Source organism: Myodes glareolus, chromosome 3, assembly GCF_982192425.1.
Source record: "Myodes glareolus chromosome 3, mMyoGla1.1, whole genome shotgun sequence".
Taxonomy (NCBI): Eukaryota; Metazoa; Chordata; class Mammalia; order Rodentia; family Cricetidae; genus Myodes; species Myodes glareolus.
Genome location: NC_142028.1, coordinates 14,887,375 through 14,905,012, shown reverse-complemented (window position 1 = coordinate 14,905,012; position 17,638 = coordinate 14,887,375). Strand labels below are relative to the sequence as shown.

General features: G+C 43.9%; 1 protein-coding gene across 4 annotated transcripts in view; it reads left to right on the top strand.

Moving 5' to 3' along the window:
• Positions 1-17,638, top strand: part of Dera (deoxyribose-phosphate aldolase) — an 85,905-nt gene that overhangs the window by 36,723 nt on the left and 31,544 nt on the right. For all 4 annotated transcript variants that reach the window (XM_048432475.3, XM_085687277.2, XM_085687276.2 and 1 more), the window contains one exon: positions 8,748-8,876. In XM_048432475.3, coding sequence (XP_048288432.1) covers positions 8,748-8,876 — 129 coding nt within the window. The remainder of the gene's footprint in view (positions 1-8,747; positions 8,877-17,638) is intronic.

The window sequence follows — 17,638 nt, the reverse complement described above, 5'->3', positions numbered from 1 at the left end:
GCATGGTAGGGAGCCTGTAGACAACAGTGTGCTGGTCTCAGAAAGCTAAAAGAAAAGCTTTCAGTGCTTTCACTGTAAGGAAATGACAAGTGTCTGAGGTGATAGCTATGGCTGCTCTACACAAACACCAGACAAAACATACTTGGCTCGGAATATCTCATGGTACCCTGTTAACTGGTGCAATTTTCGTATTTTTATTTATCAGTTTAAAAAATAGATGTAAAAAAAAAAAAAGCAAAACGACAGTTCAATCTGACTCTTTCTGCTTCTTGTGTACCCTTTGGACCCAAGCTGTTGGTGCACGCAGGCCTCTGCTGGTGTGTGAGACTGGGTTCTCTGAGCGCGGTTGTAGACACTCAGCCCACACGGCCTCACCTATTCTCCAGCCAGGAATGATGGGGAGCCTGGGTTCTGACTTCCACTTCTCATCAGTATGGTGGTAGTGGGATGGCCCCCAGGGACAGGCTGGAGACAACTCCTGTGAGTCGTGCAAAAATATTGATTAAGTACCTGCAACGTGATCTATCTTGAGCTTCTGGAACACCCCCTTCAAAGTCCTGAAAGCCTCATTATAAGTCAAAACATTTATTATCAGATTTTTACATGACGTCACCCTGCCAGCCGCTTCTTGGGTGCATGTGTTTTGTTAAATTTTGCATTATTCTGACTAATCCGCAGCCGTGGTGTTTGAATTCCATTTTCATTTGTCAGTCATCTTTTATAATAGCCTTCCAAATTATTATTTTTTCTGTACGTGGTTAGAATTGTTTTTTCCTCCTTTCTCTTTAAATGAGGAATTCTCAGTTTTGTAATGTTTGAAATTTTAACAATGAACATATATTACTTGGAAATGTGTGAGGAAAAAAAAAACCTTAACAAAGACTCTGGAGTGATGAGGTATGCAAAGACCTGGCATCGGGACTGCGCTGAGGACTGTTTATCAAAGCCAAAGTCTACAACCTTAGGCCTCAACAACCTCATCATTGTACTCCAATGATGGAGTACATTTTTCATCTGTATGATGGAAGATTGTATGGTCATTAAAAATTGTGTCATAGACCTATATGTAAAAACATAGAAAAAAAGCTGTAACATAAGGGAATATAAAATATGTTCCATATAAAACCATGCTCTAGAAATTTTTAGCACCATAGACTGGTTGGTGGTCACAAATGCCCTCCCATAAAAAAAATACTTAGATTCTAAACAGACTATAAAAAATACCAAATTCAGTTTTAAGTTTTAGTTTTGAGTAATTTTTTTAAACTTATAGAAAACTGCAAAAATAGTGTGCTGAACTCATGCTTACAAATCATACAGATTCTACTGGTATAAAATTCTATTACTTATCTTTCTGGCTTTTTTTGTTTGTGTACATACATACGCATATGTGTATGTAAATGCATACATATATATGTATAGTTTATAAACTAATTGAGACTAATTTGTATTTTTGTTGACTCGTTACCTTTGAATATTTATCATGTATTCTCAAGATATGAAATCAAGATTACACCAAGCCAGACCAAGCCAGAATACTGTGTTATGTCCAACATCAGATGAATGGGCTCCGTACAGATTTTTCAGGTGCCCGATAGTATTGTTAGGTCTACATCTGTCATTATGTATCCCTTTTACTTCTTCACTGGAATGGCCCTGGTCTTAAGAGTACAGCCTCTGTTATCAATAATTTCTAAGCTGTATTTCAGGGCCTGCAGATATAGCTCCATTGATAAAGTGGTTGTCCAGCATGCATGGAGCCCTAGGTTTGATCTCCAGTGCCTCATAAAGCAAGAGTGGTGATGCTTGCTGAAGTCCTAGCAGTAGGAGGTGGGGGCAGGAGGATTGGATTGGGGGTCACCCTCAGTTATATAACAAGTTGTAGATCATTCTGGGCTACACAAGACGATTTCAGACACACATGGAGCGTCAAGTTCAGATTGGTTTGGAGTTTTCTTCTATTAGGTTCAAGTTGTGTGTTTTTGATGGGGATAAATGCTGAAGTTTCTCCCTGTTCTTTGGGAGTCACAAGTTGTTAATCTGTCCAGTTCTTGAGGACGTTAAATCTTACTGGGCTAGGATGACTTCTGTCAAATTTCTCCAGAATAAAATGACGTTTTTTTTTCCATTTTAATAGGTAGTTAATATGGATTATGAACAGAGATTGTTTCAGACTGTTAATATCCCAGTTCAAATCCAACTTTTATCCAGAATTTTGCCATCTGTTGGTAATTCTTCAATTATTATTCCAGTAGCTGTTGCCACGTGACAACTCATAGTTACATCATTTCTTCTAAACTTATTATCCCTGGCTGCTTCGCTCCTGTCCTGCTTCTCTCTCTTCCCCATCCCTTCTCTCCTTCTTCTTTTTTTTTTTTTCTTCAAGAACTCATAGATTTCTTTTAAACTTACTTGGCAGTAACCTTTTACTATCACTATGACATTTTCATAATACACACACTCATATTTTACTCATATTCACACTCAATACCCCTCCATAGGCTGCCCCCTCCCTTTAGTCTTCCTCTGCTTTCCAGACATACACATGTCTCTATAGAGAGACCCACATGTCTTTCTCCCGGTTCCTCTGCTCCCTCTTTTCTTCCCTTCTTCCTCCTCCTATAGTCTTCCTTCCATGTTTATGTCAGAATATCATTGCTAGTTTGGATAGCGTCTGATATTTGACTAGTGGAAGCTTCTTCATGCCAGCTCCTGTGTCCTTTCACTGTTCCCATTGTTGAACTTTCTTTTGTTATAAAAGATAATCTGATTGTTAAGAAAGAAAGAAAGAAAGAAAGAAAGAAAGAAAGAAAGATAGATAGATAGATAGATAGATAGATAGATAGATAGATAGATAGATAGATAGATAATCTGGGCTTATTTTGACTTTCTTTAAAGCCTTTACCCTATTTTCCAAGGAGCTGTGATCCTTTCATTGAAGAAGCTAAGATCTGGATGCCAGAAGCACTCAGCACTGTTAAAATGCTGTTGTTGCTATATGCACTCAGTGGTCAGATCTTGGAAGTGTGCGAATGTAAGCATAGACACAGCTTTCGTGAACACATCTATAGCTGTGCCTCCATCTGTCTGCTTGCCTGCCTCTTTCTGTGTGTGTGTGTGTGTGTGTGTGTGTGTGTGTTAGAGCTCTTGAATTCTCTATTATGATCCAGCACCTCAGGTATCATCTTCACACCCCCTCCCATGTTTGTGTCCTTCTTTCATGATACTGAGAAATTGGTTCCCATGAATATATGTTTGGTCAATGACCTGTTTGGTCAATGTTCACATGACACATGATCAGATCCAGTATATAGCACTTCTAAGACTCTTTGAACACCTCCCTGGCTCAGTACTGCTGGCTCTACTCAACAAATTCTGCTCCGGAGTTCCCAGCAATCACTGGTTAGGTGCCTTTCACTTTCCATGGCAGACTAAGTCCCTCCTCATCCTTCAAGGGTGTCCCAACCTCACTGTCACATACTAGTTCCCTGCCTGTCTCTGCTCTCAAGGCTGCGGGTAGTTGAGAATGCCTTGTCCCTCTGCCTTAGAGATCTGCCACAAGGCGTTTTCTGGGTTGTCTTTCTAAGTCAGGGCAAGGCCAGTGCTCTCAGTTCTAACAGCTTAAGCCTTTAGAGTAAAGCAGCGCTTAATCTTCATTTTCTGTGTGCCTGTTATTAAAGGTGGGTCTGAAAGAAGCATAATTAGTTGATTACCTTCATAATCATCCGAATAATTGCTTTTACATCTATTCTCAGAACTTGAAAATGGCTGTGAAATGAAGAAAAATGGAGGAGCTTGGGAAGTTGGGGAACTTTGTCAAGTGACATAACTAATTAGCAGACCCAGGGCCTGGGAAGTCCTGATATAAACCCGTGAGCACTGCAGTGCCTTGCTCTGCCAGAGGGCTGCAGAGGGGTTAAAACTCCTCTGTGCGTATGTGTGTGGGGGCACATGAGAATGAAGGGTGTGCATACATGCGTGTGCGTGCGTGCGTGCGTGTGTGTGTGTGTGTGTGTGTGTGTACATGTGGAGGCCAGAGGACAACCTGAGGTATTATTCTTTGGGTGACATTCACTTTATTTGTTGAAACAGGGTCTCTTTCTGGCATTGGTTTGCTGATTCGCCTAGGATAATTGGACAGCCTAGGAACCCTCTGGTCTCTACCAGTGCTAAGATGATTATTGGCGAATGCCATCACACCTGGCTTGTTTTCTCCATGTATTCTGGAACTTGGTTCCTCATGCTTCTGTCGCAAGCACTTTATCAACTAAGCTATCTCTTTAACCCTCAAAAATGTTACTATATTGTAACATGAGGGCCGGCTTGTTGGGGTTTCTGTCCCGCCTAGTACCCCAACAGCCGGCAAGCAACAAAGAAAATCACACACAAGACTCCATAAGGTTATAAACTGATTGGCCCATAGGGTCAGGCTTCTTGTTAACTCTTATAACTTATATTAACCCATTATTCTGATCTATGTTAGCCATAATGGCTCCATACCTTTTTCAACTGGGCAGGTTACATGCTGTCTCTTCGGTGGTCTGTACAGGAGTGGCCGAGGGAGTTTCTTCCTCCCTAGCCTTATCCTATTCTCATTGCCCCGCCTCTACTTCCTGTCTGGTTGACCCACCTATACTTCCTGCCTGGCCAATCAGCGTTTTATTAAAATACATGATTGACAGAATACAAACAATTCTCCCACACCACTATATGGAAGAATACAAAAATAAGTACTTTATGTTCTTGAATGACCTGGGATGAAAGCCAGGATCTGAGTGTCCGAGTGTAAAGTGAATAGTTACAAGCTAGGTGAGAGCTGGTCTCTTTTTAGAGTCTAGGGTTTGATTACCTTGTGAAGTTCTTCCACGTGTTTCATTTGTAGTATGCACTTATGTATTGTGTGTGTGTTTGTGTGTGTGTGTATGTGTATGTACACATGTGTACTGGACTCGCCACCAGAACTATTTGAGGATGTATATATAATCATTTTTTTTTTTTATTTTTATGTATTTGAGTATTTTTCTTGCACTTATGTCTGTGTACCATGTACACGCTTGGTACTCATGCAAGTCAGAAGAGAGCATCAGATCCTCTGGAACTGGAATTATGGATGATTGTGAGCCACCTTGTGGGTGCTGGCACTCAAATGTGGATCCTGTGCAAGAGCATGCACTGTTCTTGATCACTGAGCCATCTTTCCAACCCGAGGAAGTACAACCTTATTCAGAATCTGAAGACACGTATGGATAGGGACAGGATTTAGGATCTCTCCACGTTGTGTCTTTCACGTCCGAGATATTGCGTAACCGGCAGCTGTGTTACAGAGGGGATCCAAGTGATGGGCAGGAAACGCTCAGGACTTTGAAGGGAAGATGCTTTGAAAACGTATGGCTTCTTTATTCTTTGAGTAATCACACCTCAGGGAGAATCATGTTGGAAGGTGCATCTCTTCCCTTTATGTCATCACTGGTGGCATCATCCACCCAAACAATCCAGCAGCCACACAGTGGAAACATACTACATTCTTATCCTTTCCTTGGGGGCAGGGAGGGGGAAAGGGGTGGAAATCCACACGCCTCTTTCCTCTTGCTTCACTCACTTGTATCCTAAGGCATCTGTTGAGTGTGGTAAGGCATGATTTGGGTGTGGCTGGGTTGTATGTCAGCCATCAGGTTCTTTGACCCGCACGTGTCATGGTTTCCCAGAGTCTATCGCCAACGTCAAGGCGCTAGCTGAACACTACTGCTGCTTCTTCGTGGTTTCTTTGGCTTAGGCTGTGCTGATGTGGTTGGTTTGTCTTGTATGTAACATTTCTGAATTCTCACTGAAGGACAATTCTTCATTTGTTTTAGCCTATAAAGTTATTTTTGCCTCTCTGGAAGGATGTAAGAAAAATATTGGAAACTATTAGTAAAGAATAAATACCTCTGAATTGCCCCATTCTCTTGCAGTCACATTGATTATTTAATTGAATCTTCCAGAAATACACAAGCAAACTAGCCCCTCTACATAAATAGTCTGGAGAAAAAGAGTAATGGTAACACACTTACACAGCTCAAGAGTTACAGTAGCTGTAATTATGCGCAGAGCAGGTTAAAGGTGTGTTGCTTAGGCTGATAACCAGTTCAGCTCCTGGGCACACACAGTGAGAGAACCAACTCCTGCAGGCTGTCTTGCTACCTCCATCTCTGCGTAGGCACGCGGAAGACAGATGCCTGATAAACAAAAGGAAAAAAGATGATATATCACAAACTTCTCCCAAGACTGTTTTCTTATGTTCTTTCCAAAGAAGTTGTACTTTAGGTTCTTGAAGGAATTCAGATTGGAGTGGGAAAGAGGTAGGGTTCATGCAGTAAAGCGATTGAGGACAAGGGTTCAAGTTTGAGTCCCAGAACCCATAGACCAAAGCAGGGCATGGCGGGACTCATTTGTAACGCCAGCCTCGGAGAGACAGAAACATGCAGATACCTGGGATCCACTAGCCAGCAAGGCTAGCAGATCGGTGAACTGCATGTTCCATGAGAAGCCCTGTCGTAAGAGAATAAGGCACAGAGTGACAAAGACACCCAGTGTCTTCCACCATCCTACTCAGCCACCACACGTACAGAAATTAGAATAAAATCAAGCTATAAGATATTTGGTCAGGAAGATATGCTATTGTTATTTCATGAAATTAGTAAAATGATGTGATAAATTAGCCCCTTGAGAGTGGGAGGGCACCAAGGTGCAGATGACCCTTGCAAATTCCTCCATTTGGGAAAGAACATACATACCCTCCAAATGGTGATGTCATGAAACACATTGAAGTTTTCTGATTAATTTAACTACAGGTAAATAAATCCTATGTTCGTTAAAAATTGTGTAACTTCCCATAGATATGATCATAATCAATGGTTTAAGAATTTTTATTCAAATCAAAGTTCACTTCAACAGAAGCTGTAATTAAATATTTTTCAAGGTTTTGTCCATGCAGCAGAGTTTCTGGTCCCTCCAGGGAGTGGGTCGGGTTGTGGAATAAGATATGATGTTTGTTAGACATCACAAGATGGAAACTCGTTTACCAAAATACAAAAATATTAAATTTCATAGTGATGTTTAAGCTGTTTGAGAATTCACATGTCAGGCAATATGCAAAGTAACACACACACACACACACACACACACGCACACACACGCTCACCCCCCCCCCTTTAATCTTCATAATAAGCCTGTAAGGTATGATTTACACTCTGAAGGCAGGACTGTGATGGAGAGGAATGTTGCCTGAGGTCCGACCGGAAGTGACACAGCTGCTTTTCAGCGCTGCCGTCTGCCGCGAAGCCTGCTCTCAGGGTGTAGCTTACTGTAGAAGTTTAGCTCGAACGTTAACTTTGGGTAGCGTTTTTTGGAATTTTTAGGCTATAAGTCATTTTACCTGTTACTCTTCAAGAGCAATGTTCTCTCTTTAGATTCAGTGTCAGGAAACATCCCACAGTCACTTTCCTGAGTCGGAAGGATTTCATTTGTTACTGCCTGGTGGGGGTTATGATTGAAGACATTCCTATACAGGTGTCATGGTGGGCGCTCTGGACGGATGGCTGTCCCACAAGTCAGGCGAAGAGGGCAGGGGGCTGGAGCTAGATGGTGGTGTCACCTCAGACCTTCCGTGGGGACAGTCTGGTGGTAACAAGCCTTCTGTCTTACCAGGCCTCTGTGTGTAAAACAGCCTCCCCTAAGACATACCACCTTGCCCCCTGTGGTAAGATTTTCCATTTCCTGAGTTTTGTGAGTCAGGTGGGCTGTATGATAGGGAGCTACAGCTAAAATCCCTACTGCCATCCTCAGAAGACTGTTACATAGTTTTTCTGAAAAGTTTGATACCTATATTGGTTTTATTTACCAATATTTTTGTTTTTTTACTAATATTTTTATTTTGGGTTTTATATATTTTTATATTTATATTTTATATTTATATTCATCTGATTGTATTTTATTTGCTCCTTAGTTTCTGTCACCTTGAACTATTCCCTCAATTTTATTTTGTCATGTGTATATGCACACATCTTTGTCTATCTGTCTGTCTGTCTAATCTACTAAGCAGACTGCTTTCAGGTACTGTTTGGAGTTCTAGAAGGCCTGAAAGGATTTAGGGTTTGGGTCAATTGAAGGCCACATCAGAGCACACCTCTGCCAATAGCTTTCTTCATATGCATGCAGTTTTACCCTGCCGGGCTTTTCACCTCTTGGTCAGGAACATGCATGTGAACTTTCCTCAGTAGTGGACAGCCTGTTATTTCTGCATCGTTGATAATTTCCCAAGAAGGATCAACTGTATATTCTAGCAGGAGCCCCTGTCACCTCTAAGCAGCATTAGTAGGAAACTCAGGGTTCTTTTCTCTGGCTTGGGAAGTGCTATAGTAACTATATGAGTGGCATTTATATGACATAAATTTGTTTTTTTCTCCTTCAGGTCATAATCATATGGAAAAGGTAGAAATTATTTATAATTTGCATGTCCTTATAATGATGTTTAAGAAGCTGTATGACTCTATACCCCTAGGCCGACACTTAGAAACAGGTTCATGGTGGCAGACTGGGCATTCCCTGTTGCAGGGTGTGAAGCAGAATGCTGTAAGCGATATTAAATTGGGGTGATGATTAGGAAGGGACAAACATTTTACGTCTCCTCAATCTGAAGTGGGTTCTGGCTCTGAGGGCTTGCCAGGCACTGCCTGCTTTGTAACCGCCTGGATGATTTTCTTCTCCAGCCCTCTACGACGAGATCAGCCAGTTTCGGAAGGCCTGCGGGGAGGCTCATCTCAAAACCATCCTGGCCACAGGGGAGCTTGGCTCTCTCACCAACGTCTACAAAGCCAGCCTGGTAGCAATGATGGCAGGTGAGTTTTATGGATTCAGACGGGGTTCCGACTGGATTGAAGGTTTAGGAGAAAGGAACAAATGAAAGCGCTTGCGTGTTATTGAAAGTGCTAACCCCTTGGGGAGTAACTTTTGTGTGTGGAGGGGGAGGGATGAGACGTTTTGTGAATGCATATACAGAGTGAAGTGGGCAGAGACTTTTGGGCTTCTCTCCATCTTTTTGTTTTTTGTTTGTTTCTTTCTTGTTTGGCATTTCTTTGCTGCACTATCCTTACGTAGCAGTAGATGGCGCTCTTGCTAGCAATTTGCCTTTTGTGTGATTTGATTCTTCCTTCATCAGCACAGGCTGGGCAGGAGTTCTCTGTGACTTAAGCGTTGAGTTTTTCTCCTAGATCTGCCTCGGTGCTTTCTGAAGCAGCCTCTGCTTTTGTCCCTGCACGTATAAAGAAGAATCACTGTGGTGTTGGTTTTCCTGCTTCCGTATGGACTCGCTGCTTTGCACGCACAGCAGACACAGCCACCTGTGGACCTTCTAGTTGGTGCTGGGCTGTACTTTCTCACTTCACAGCACCCGCCATTCTGTCATCTCCCCCGTTGCCATGCCTAATGTTTTCCCTGGCTCTGCAGAGATGCCCCTGTCCTGGGCAGACCGTCCCTACTGGATCACCTCAGCTCAGTTCTCTGTCCCTACTTTTGGCCCCTTCCAGTCTTCCCACCTTTTTGCTGTTAAATGATCTTTTCAAAGCGATGATTTGATTATGTCCTTGCTTTGTTAAATTCTTGCTGTTGGTTCCCTTCGTCTTCCCGATGGAGTGGAACTTTCCTGGCTGCTTGCTTGTCTGTGCCTTCTGCTGTCTTATTTTCCCTTCACCTCTTAGAATCTGCCATGTAGGGTGACTTGAAGCTTCCTCAGAGTGCTGGCATCCAGCTCCATTTCATCTTTGTTTATGTCGGGCCCTCTGCCTTGAACATAGCTGTTGGCCAACATAACTGTCCTCAGCGTGTTTGGTGTCAGCAAAGCCACACCAGTGTCCAGCAACGTCTCCACTTGGTTCATCCCCTGAGCCCCACATCCTTTTGGTTAAGTCTCCGTTTGGCAGCATGTCTTACTATGCTGGGGTGCTAACTGAATTTTGAGGGGCCCTGCACTGGGATGAAAATGCCAGGTTTCTGTGGATCAGGCCATCTGTTGTGGTCACCCTATCTGTGTCTATTCTCCATGTGCCTTTCGATGCCCTGTTGGACCTAGTGGAGGGCTCCCTGAAACTCACTGACAATCTGCCTGAGGCATCGAGGGTGCTGCTAGGGCCTGGTCCTGCTGCTGGACGCCGTCCACGTCGGATGCCATTTGTACCTTTAATCGCGGAATCTCGAACATTCCACGGCTAGGTAGGAATAGACTGCAGTGGCATCCCAGTGGATGCTGGTGTTCAAAGGTCTGCAGCAGCAAAAGGCTCGCTGTAACTCAGAGGGACTGTGTGAAGGCCCTCAGTGTGTGAGCTGGACATGCGGCTGCCTTTTGTACTCCTTGACAAAGCAAGAGACTGTTAGACCCGACAACAAAGTACAAGTCGAGGCCACCTGCCAGGAACTGCAGTCAGAGGGCCTGCAGCCACTCGTGGTACGCCTCTTGAGGGTGCTGCGGCGTCAGCACGGGTACGAGGCACAGACACTTAATGGGGTCACAGCTGAGCTACCCTCGAGGTGTCTCTTGCCCCAACTGTGACACCATCACAAAGAAAGTATGTGAGTTCTAAAAGGTCAGCCAGTGTCCTCTCTGCACCTGCCACTCACAGAGGGAAGGTGACATTAGGCCACCTCCATCCACTCTAGGCGGGAAAACTGCCTAGAAAGCCGCCTTTGCCACTTTCCCCTTATTCAGTTGTCCACTGTTGTCTGTTTCATTGTTTTCCTAGTCTGTTGAGGACATAGCTGCGGGGTCCATCAATAGGTTCATCTTCGATTTATTCTTATGTTCGTTCGAACCATAAGAAGAAGAATATCCTTTAGTTGGTGTAGAACATAATGGGCTTCAGGATGGAATTTTCAGACAGACATTGTCATTGGAGTCTGTTCATACTGGTTTTCTCTATTACTCTCTTAACCTTCCTCCCCTCCTGTCCCTTCCCTCCCTCCTTACAGTTCACTCCCTTCTGTCTTGTTTAATGTGCACACTCATGCACACACACGCATATACACACACACTTTCTATATGTGAGAATTGCTGTCTCTTGTTCTTACCCTCCTCTTTTAGACCTCTCCGCCTCCCATGTGTTAATAGTTGCTCTTCGGCTTTCATAGAAGTGTATGAGTCCTTCCCATAGGAGAGGAAGTGTGTGGTTGCGTAAAGTTCCATTGTGTATATATACTGCTTTCCCCACCTAGTCTGGCTCCGTTTTTTGGCCGCCGTGAGGAAACATGAACGTGCTGATGCATCTATTTGTGCCGACCTTGATTTCTTTGGCTGTGTACCCAGGAGTGCTACAGCTGCCTTGCTTCCTGGTTTCCATAGGGAGACCACACTAGGTTTTCTGGTGTGTGTGTGTGTGTGTGTGTGTGTGTGTGTGTGTGTGAGAGAGAGAGAGAGAGAGAGAGAGAGAGAGAGAGAGAGACTATGTGTGTGTATTCTTGGGGCTTGAAACTGGGTTCAAGCTGCACACATGCTAGACAAATGCTCTTCCGTTGAGTTCTAGCCCCATTGTTGACACATCAGTTTTAATCCCTTATCTTCACGTCATCTCTGGGCTCCATGGAGAAACTCCTGAGATTGCAAAGCTCACACACACCTGTGGTCATCCCGTGAGCTCCCGTTTACGGACTTTTCACTTGCAGGGCAGCTGTTTGCTAAGACTCTGTGCTCTCTCTCATGAAGGACACGGCTCTCGGTGGTATAACATCTGCCAGCTTCTAGCCTGTTTCCTAACCTGTATTTATCCTGTCGTTATATATAAATGAAGTGTTTTTAAGCATTTTTAAAATTTAGTGTTTTTTACATTTTTGCTTTAGTTTTATTACATAATGCACAAAATAATCCCCAATAAAAATAAGTTAATTTTTTTTAACCTAAAAAGTTAACCTCACTGAGGTAAATTTATAGTCATTGAAATTTGGGTGTTAAGTGTACAGCAAGAGAAGTTTCGACAGTATGCGATCGCCTGAAGCTACCTCCACAGTCCAGAAGCAAAACTCCGCCATCACCCAGGTGGATTCTGAGTGACTGTCTTAGTCTCTGTTCTACGGCTGTGAAGAGACACTGGGGCTAAGGTATTTGTAAAAGGAAGCATTTCAATGGGGGCTTGATCAGGTTCATCCTGGTTGGGAGCATAGTGGGAGCCAGGCAGACGTGGAGATGGAGCAGGATCTGAGAGTTCACATCTTACCTAGGAGTTAGAGACAGAGAGGGAGAGCTAAGGACTGGGTTTGGCAAGGGCTTTTGAAACCTAAAAGCCTACCCCAATGACTCACCTCCTCTGACAAACCACACCTCCTCTGACAAACCACACCTCCTCTGACAAACCATACCTTCTCTGACAAGCCACACCTCCTCCGACAAGCCACACCTCTTCTTACAAGGCCACGCCTCCTTTGACAAAGCCACACCTCCTACTCATTCCTAAACAGTAGCTGGGACCAAACACTCAGCTCTAAAAGGCTCCTAGGAGCTGGACCATTCCCCTTCAAACTACCGCAGACCCCCTCACAGTTAGCCCCATGCTTTACACCAGCTTCCTCAACTACAGAAGCGTTGATCTGAGTCTATCAACATCCGTCTGCTTTGTCAGTTTAGAACATCGTGTGGTTCACATCATAGGTGCCCTCTTATGTGCTGCTCCCCAAAATAATAACCGCAAGACTGTAAGTTTCCTTGCAGGTGTTCCATTGTCACATAAATATGTTGAGCTGCTGGAATTCTGGTTGTAAAGCTGTGTATGAGCTTGTCTCGGTCTGATGCTGTGCGATCTGTCGTTACAGCTCACTTTTCAGCCTGACGACGATCTGTTCTTTTCCCATGTCCGTGCTTCCCTCCTGATGGAGTCATGCAGGGGTTTCCCAGTTTTATTAATTAGTCTGTTCAAAGACCTAACTTTTGACCCTGTTTTCTTTCTGTTCATTGTTAGTTAAAGCGTTTTCTACTTTGCTTTGTAAGTTCGCTTGTCACCTAGAGTGTTATTTAAAGCGTCATTTGGATTGAGCGCGTTAGTGCCTAAATGTTTAGTGCTTTTCTCGTGCCTGCACTTGGGTCTTCTGTGAGAGCAGTGTGTGTTCTTAACTACTGCACTGTGGCTCCAGCCCCCACAGCTATTTTGTCAGATACATTTTCTGCCCCATCCTCCCTGTCTTTCCTCTAGGTCTCTAAATATGTAAGTGTAAGACTGCTTGATACTGTCCCATAGGCTGCTTAAGTTCTTTCTCCTTAGTGATCACCCTCACCCTCTTCACGCACCCTCTCTTCAAACAGGAAATTAGGAATTATGACGCTATTAACATGGATATTTATTTAGGCCCCCTTATTCTTTATTTTGTATCTCAAGTTTGCTTTTAAGCCCGCTCAGTAAAATTTATGTGACTTTACATATTTGGGTTTAGAATTTTGGTTTGTTTGTTTATTTGAAATTGTCATTTAATTACAACATTGCACTCTTCTACTGAGTCTTTAAGTTATGTTTTCCTGCATGTCTTTGAACATATGCACAACAACTGATTTAAAGAGCCTATCTGCTGGCTTGAGTTTCTGAGTGATCTCAGGTTCTGTGTTTTCAGCTCTGAGTTTTCCAAAGCCTGAACACATTGCATGCCACTCTCTAGTTATTAGTAACCGGCAAGCAGTCCACCAATGTTCTGATACATCTGGAATCCTCCATCAATACTTTTGCCCCTTACTTTAAAATTAAATTGTTACAAGTCTGTGATTTACAGTCACCATGATTTTATGGTTTTGATAACTGATTATTGCAAAAGCAGTTCTTCCTGAGAAAGAGTGAATGGAGAAGCCTGAGTGTGCTAATGTGGTACTGTTGGCCTGAGTGTGCTAATGTTGTACTGTTGGCCACCATCTTCAGAAACTTAGTTAACCACGACATTTGCGTGCTGGGTCAGCACTATCATCCAAAGACCCTCTCCAAAATTTGGGCCCAAGTGGAGTCTCCTAGGTATGAGTATCAAGTGGCAGGGCCGCTGAGAAGTCTCACACCTGCCCTCATGTGTAGTTAATGCCATTCCCACAGGTGTGAGCTGCTATGGTGTTTATTTCACCCACTTGTGTCTCCCTCCCTGTCTCCCGTGTGCTTGTATGCTTTTCTGCCTTGTGGAGCAGCACAGAGGCCCTCACCAATGCTGTGTTCCTGGCCGTCCAGCCTCCAGACCTGTGAGCCAAGTTAACATGTATCTGATAAGTGCTGTGTGCAGTATCGCATGACAGCCTCAGAAAGCAGATGGAGAATCAACTAAATGATTCACGTCCTACTTTTGTGTGATGCTTATTGAGATTCTTTAGACCATTTCTGGTGAAGGAGCACAGTCGGGAAGATCTGGGCTCTTGTTCTTTCCCTGCTCTACTTGACCTTCTGCAGTTAAATTAATGTGATTATTAAGCGATCGAATTAAGGAATGAGAATATGTTGTAAACTATAAGTCAGTAACCTTGCAAGTGATTGACAGCTCAACACACCTTCTATACTATCCTATCAGTAAGAAAGGAGGCCCAACTGACCTTCCTACCAGGCTGTCACAGGCGTTCAGAGTATCGCTTTTCAAAAGGAGTTGACCGTGGCTCCGGGGGATACGTGATTTTCAGTTGTCCTCTTCTGTACCCATCCCAGAGCTTGCATTTAGAGGCTTGTTTGAATTAATTTTAGATATGGACTCATTAGAAAAGAGCGCTATAAAAGGAATCGGGCTAAGAATCACCATTAGTTGTGATCCGCTGGCTACCTTTCTGATGCAGTTTCTGGCCTGTGTACCTGTCGGCTCTCTTAACTCCTGTACTCTGAAAGCCCTAGCAGACATGATTCTTCCAACAAGCGGCCAAATGAAATTATCACACAGCTCTAGATTGCCAGGCACCTGCTAGAGAAGTGCGAATAAACTTTTAAAAGGCAGGTAAAAAGAGCAGTTGATTTCCAGCTGCTGCAGAGATTCCATACCCCTGGCATTCGGGTGCAGGGCCTGAAGGGTGAGAATTCAGAGGTCCGTCTGGAGGGGTGGTTCACACGGGACTCTGGGGAAACTCTGGTGTGAAAACAAACAAAAGAAGAGCTGGGGAGGGGAAGAGATTGGGGGTGGGGGAAGAGCTGCATTTGTTTCTATCAAGCTCCAAGACGATGACGTGGTAACAAGTGCGGTCCGCTTACAGAAGAGAAGCACAAAGTAGGCTTGTGTCCGTACTGCGGGGAGCCCAGCGGCTGCGCACTGGAGAAGGCGAGGGTGTAGCAGTGCCTTTATCTTTGGGAACGCAGGACTGTCCACACACAGGCAACAGCTAACAAGCTCTCCTCCAGGTTACTCTGGACCTTATCTTCAGGAATAATACAGGGGTGATAAATAAGTTTGGAGTGGCGAGGCAGAGAAGATGCAATCGTAGTGTCATCGGATTTGAACTGCTGATGCGGATCTGTGCAGAAAGCATTTGCAGAACTATGGGACTAGAGAAAGGTGCGCCCTCAAGGAATGCAAAATGAGTTCTAACTTGGCCAGAATTTTGCAAGATAGAGGAAATAAAAGTGAGAAGGAAGAAAGAAAAAGAAAAGAAAAAGCCAGAACTAGGGAATGGATGATTCGAAATTCAGCCCAATAAGATCAGAGTAAGGCAGGAACAGCGAGGTGAGGCAGAGAAGAGTAGACTGTAAGTGAAGTCATTAAGTGATGAGAGAAGGGGTGAACCATGGGACACCCACGTGGACCACAAGAAGCAGAAACATTGAAACCATGCAGTGATTAACAGTAAATTAATACCTAAAGCTTAAATATGATTAATATGATTCAAATAATAAACGACACCAGAAGATTGTCACAAGTCGCACTGAGTCCCTTGTCACACGCTGCAAGCCTTCCTTGCTCAAGGACTATTGATCCAGATGGTGCATTCTGATCCCTGTGGTGTGCCAGGCTGTCTTTTTTTTTTTTTTTAATAAGATCTTGTTTTTTTATAAGCAAAAGTGTTTAGCTTATGAAAAGATAAGCTATTAATGCAGACCAGTACTGGAGAAAGCATAAGAATATGGAGGTGTGTTGGGTTAGAAGATTGTTTGTGGAAGTTTCTGGTTTGGGGCTCAAAGGGGACCTGAGGTGAATTGCCCTTCGGGTAAGAGATTTATTAGAGTTACATGGCGTGGGCAGACCGGCAGCAGCATTGCAGGGGCTCGCAGGGCAGTTCAGGCCCACATTGTAGGTTCTGTGTAGATCACATGGTTGAGGAAGAGCCCTTAGTACCCACTGTGTCTGAATCAACCATGGGGCCGGTACCGACAAAAATCTAGAAAATTGCTCCTTTAGTTCTGGGTCCTAAATTATTGGCAGTGGTCACAGTTCTGTTAAAGTGGTGTGGCCCTGTCTCTCATCCTGTAACTGTGACCCAGAGATTGTGTTTCCAGTGCAGTTCTGAGGTGTTGCGAGGCAGTAGTGTGACATGGACGCGTGTAAGAACTCACAGGTGGACCTAGAAGGGAGCGAGAGTTCTCTGTTGGTTTTTTTGATCAAAGCAAAAGGGAGCTGCTGCCTAGCTCAGAGGAAATTCCAGAGAGGTGTGGAAGCACTGAGGGGCCGCCATGGTCAGTGTGCCTTTGTTCATAGTTCCTTAAAGCAGGCCTGAAGTTAGACCACTTACAGGGTGAAAACTGATTCGCCATCCCATCCGGGGAGGAAATTTAAATGCAGACCCCTAACAGACCCTTCAGAATGTTTGCCCCACCCACTATCCACCCCACAAGAGATATTTCAGCATGTTCATCCCACATACTGCCTGGCTGTCCTTTGCTGAGTGTGGAATACAGGCTCCAGGGAGGAAGGATGGCAGCGGTTGGCTTCCCTTGGCTGGTGGGCACACCGTGCCAACCTCGGCCTCTGCCCTCACATGGCGTCTTCTCTCTGTGTGCCTGAGTCTCTTCCGCGGACTGCAGCCAGGCAATATACACTTTCCTCAGGGCAATTTCATCCTAACAGATTATAGATGCAGTCACCCCATTTCCAAGTAAGCTCACTTTCTGACAAATCTAAGGTTTCAGTTTTGATGTTCTTTGTTTGGACATAATTCAATCCACAGCAAAAGAAGTAGGATTACTTGCTTCTGAGGAAGACATGTCGAATCAAGCTGGCAAACTTGAATTCAGGGACAAAAGATTGATTTTCCCCCCTTTTAGCAATATATGTTATGTGGAATGGGGAAATCTAGTAAACATTAAATATTTTTATCTGCAAAAAGCATTTGGTAAGATTCTCAGTGGGAGATTAATGGCTAAAATAAAGAATGAGGCATTAGGAGATAAATTTGCTTATGAGCAAGCGACAGAGACTTACGGGCGGAGGAAATACCTTGCAGATTGGAAAGGAGTGACATACAGCCCAAGCCAGGAATCAGTTTTGGGACCTGTGGGTTTTGCACTTTATTTTTTATTGGACTTTGTAATAAAAATACAGACCCTCAAACAGTCCAAGACAGAGTGAAGAATGCTGTGAGCGTCAGTAATCAAAAGTTATTCTCGATCATAAACTAAATGATTGGAAATAAATACTGACACAGACTGCACCACGGACCATGATGTTATAAAGCGGAGCCAGATTCCCCGTG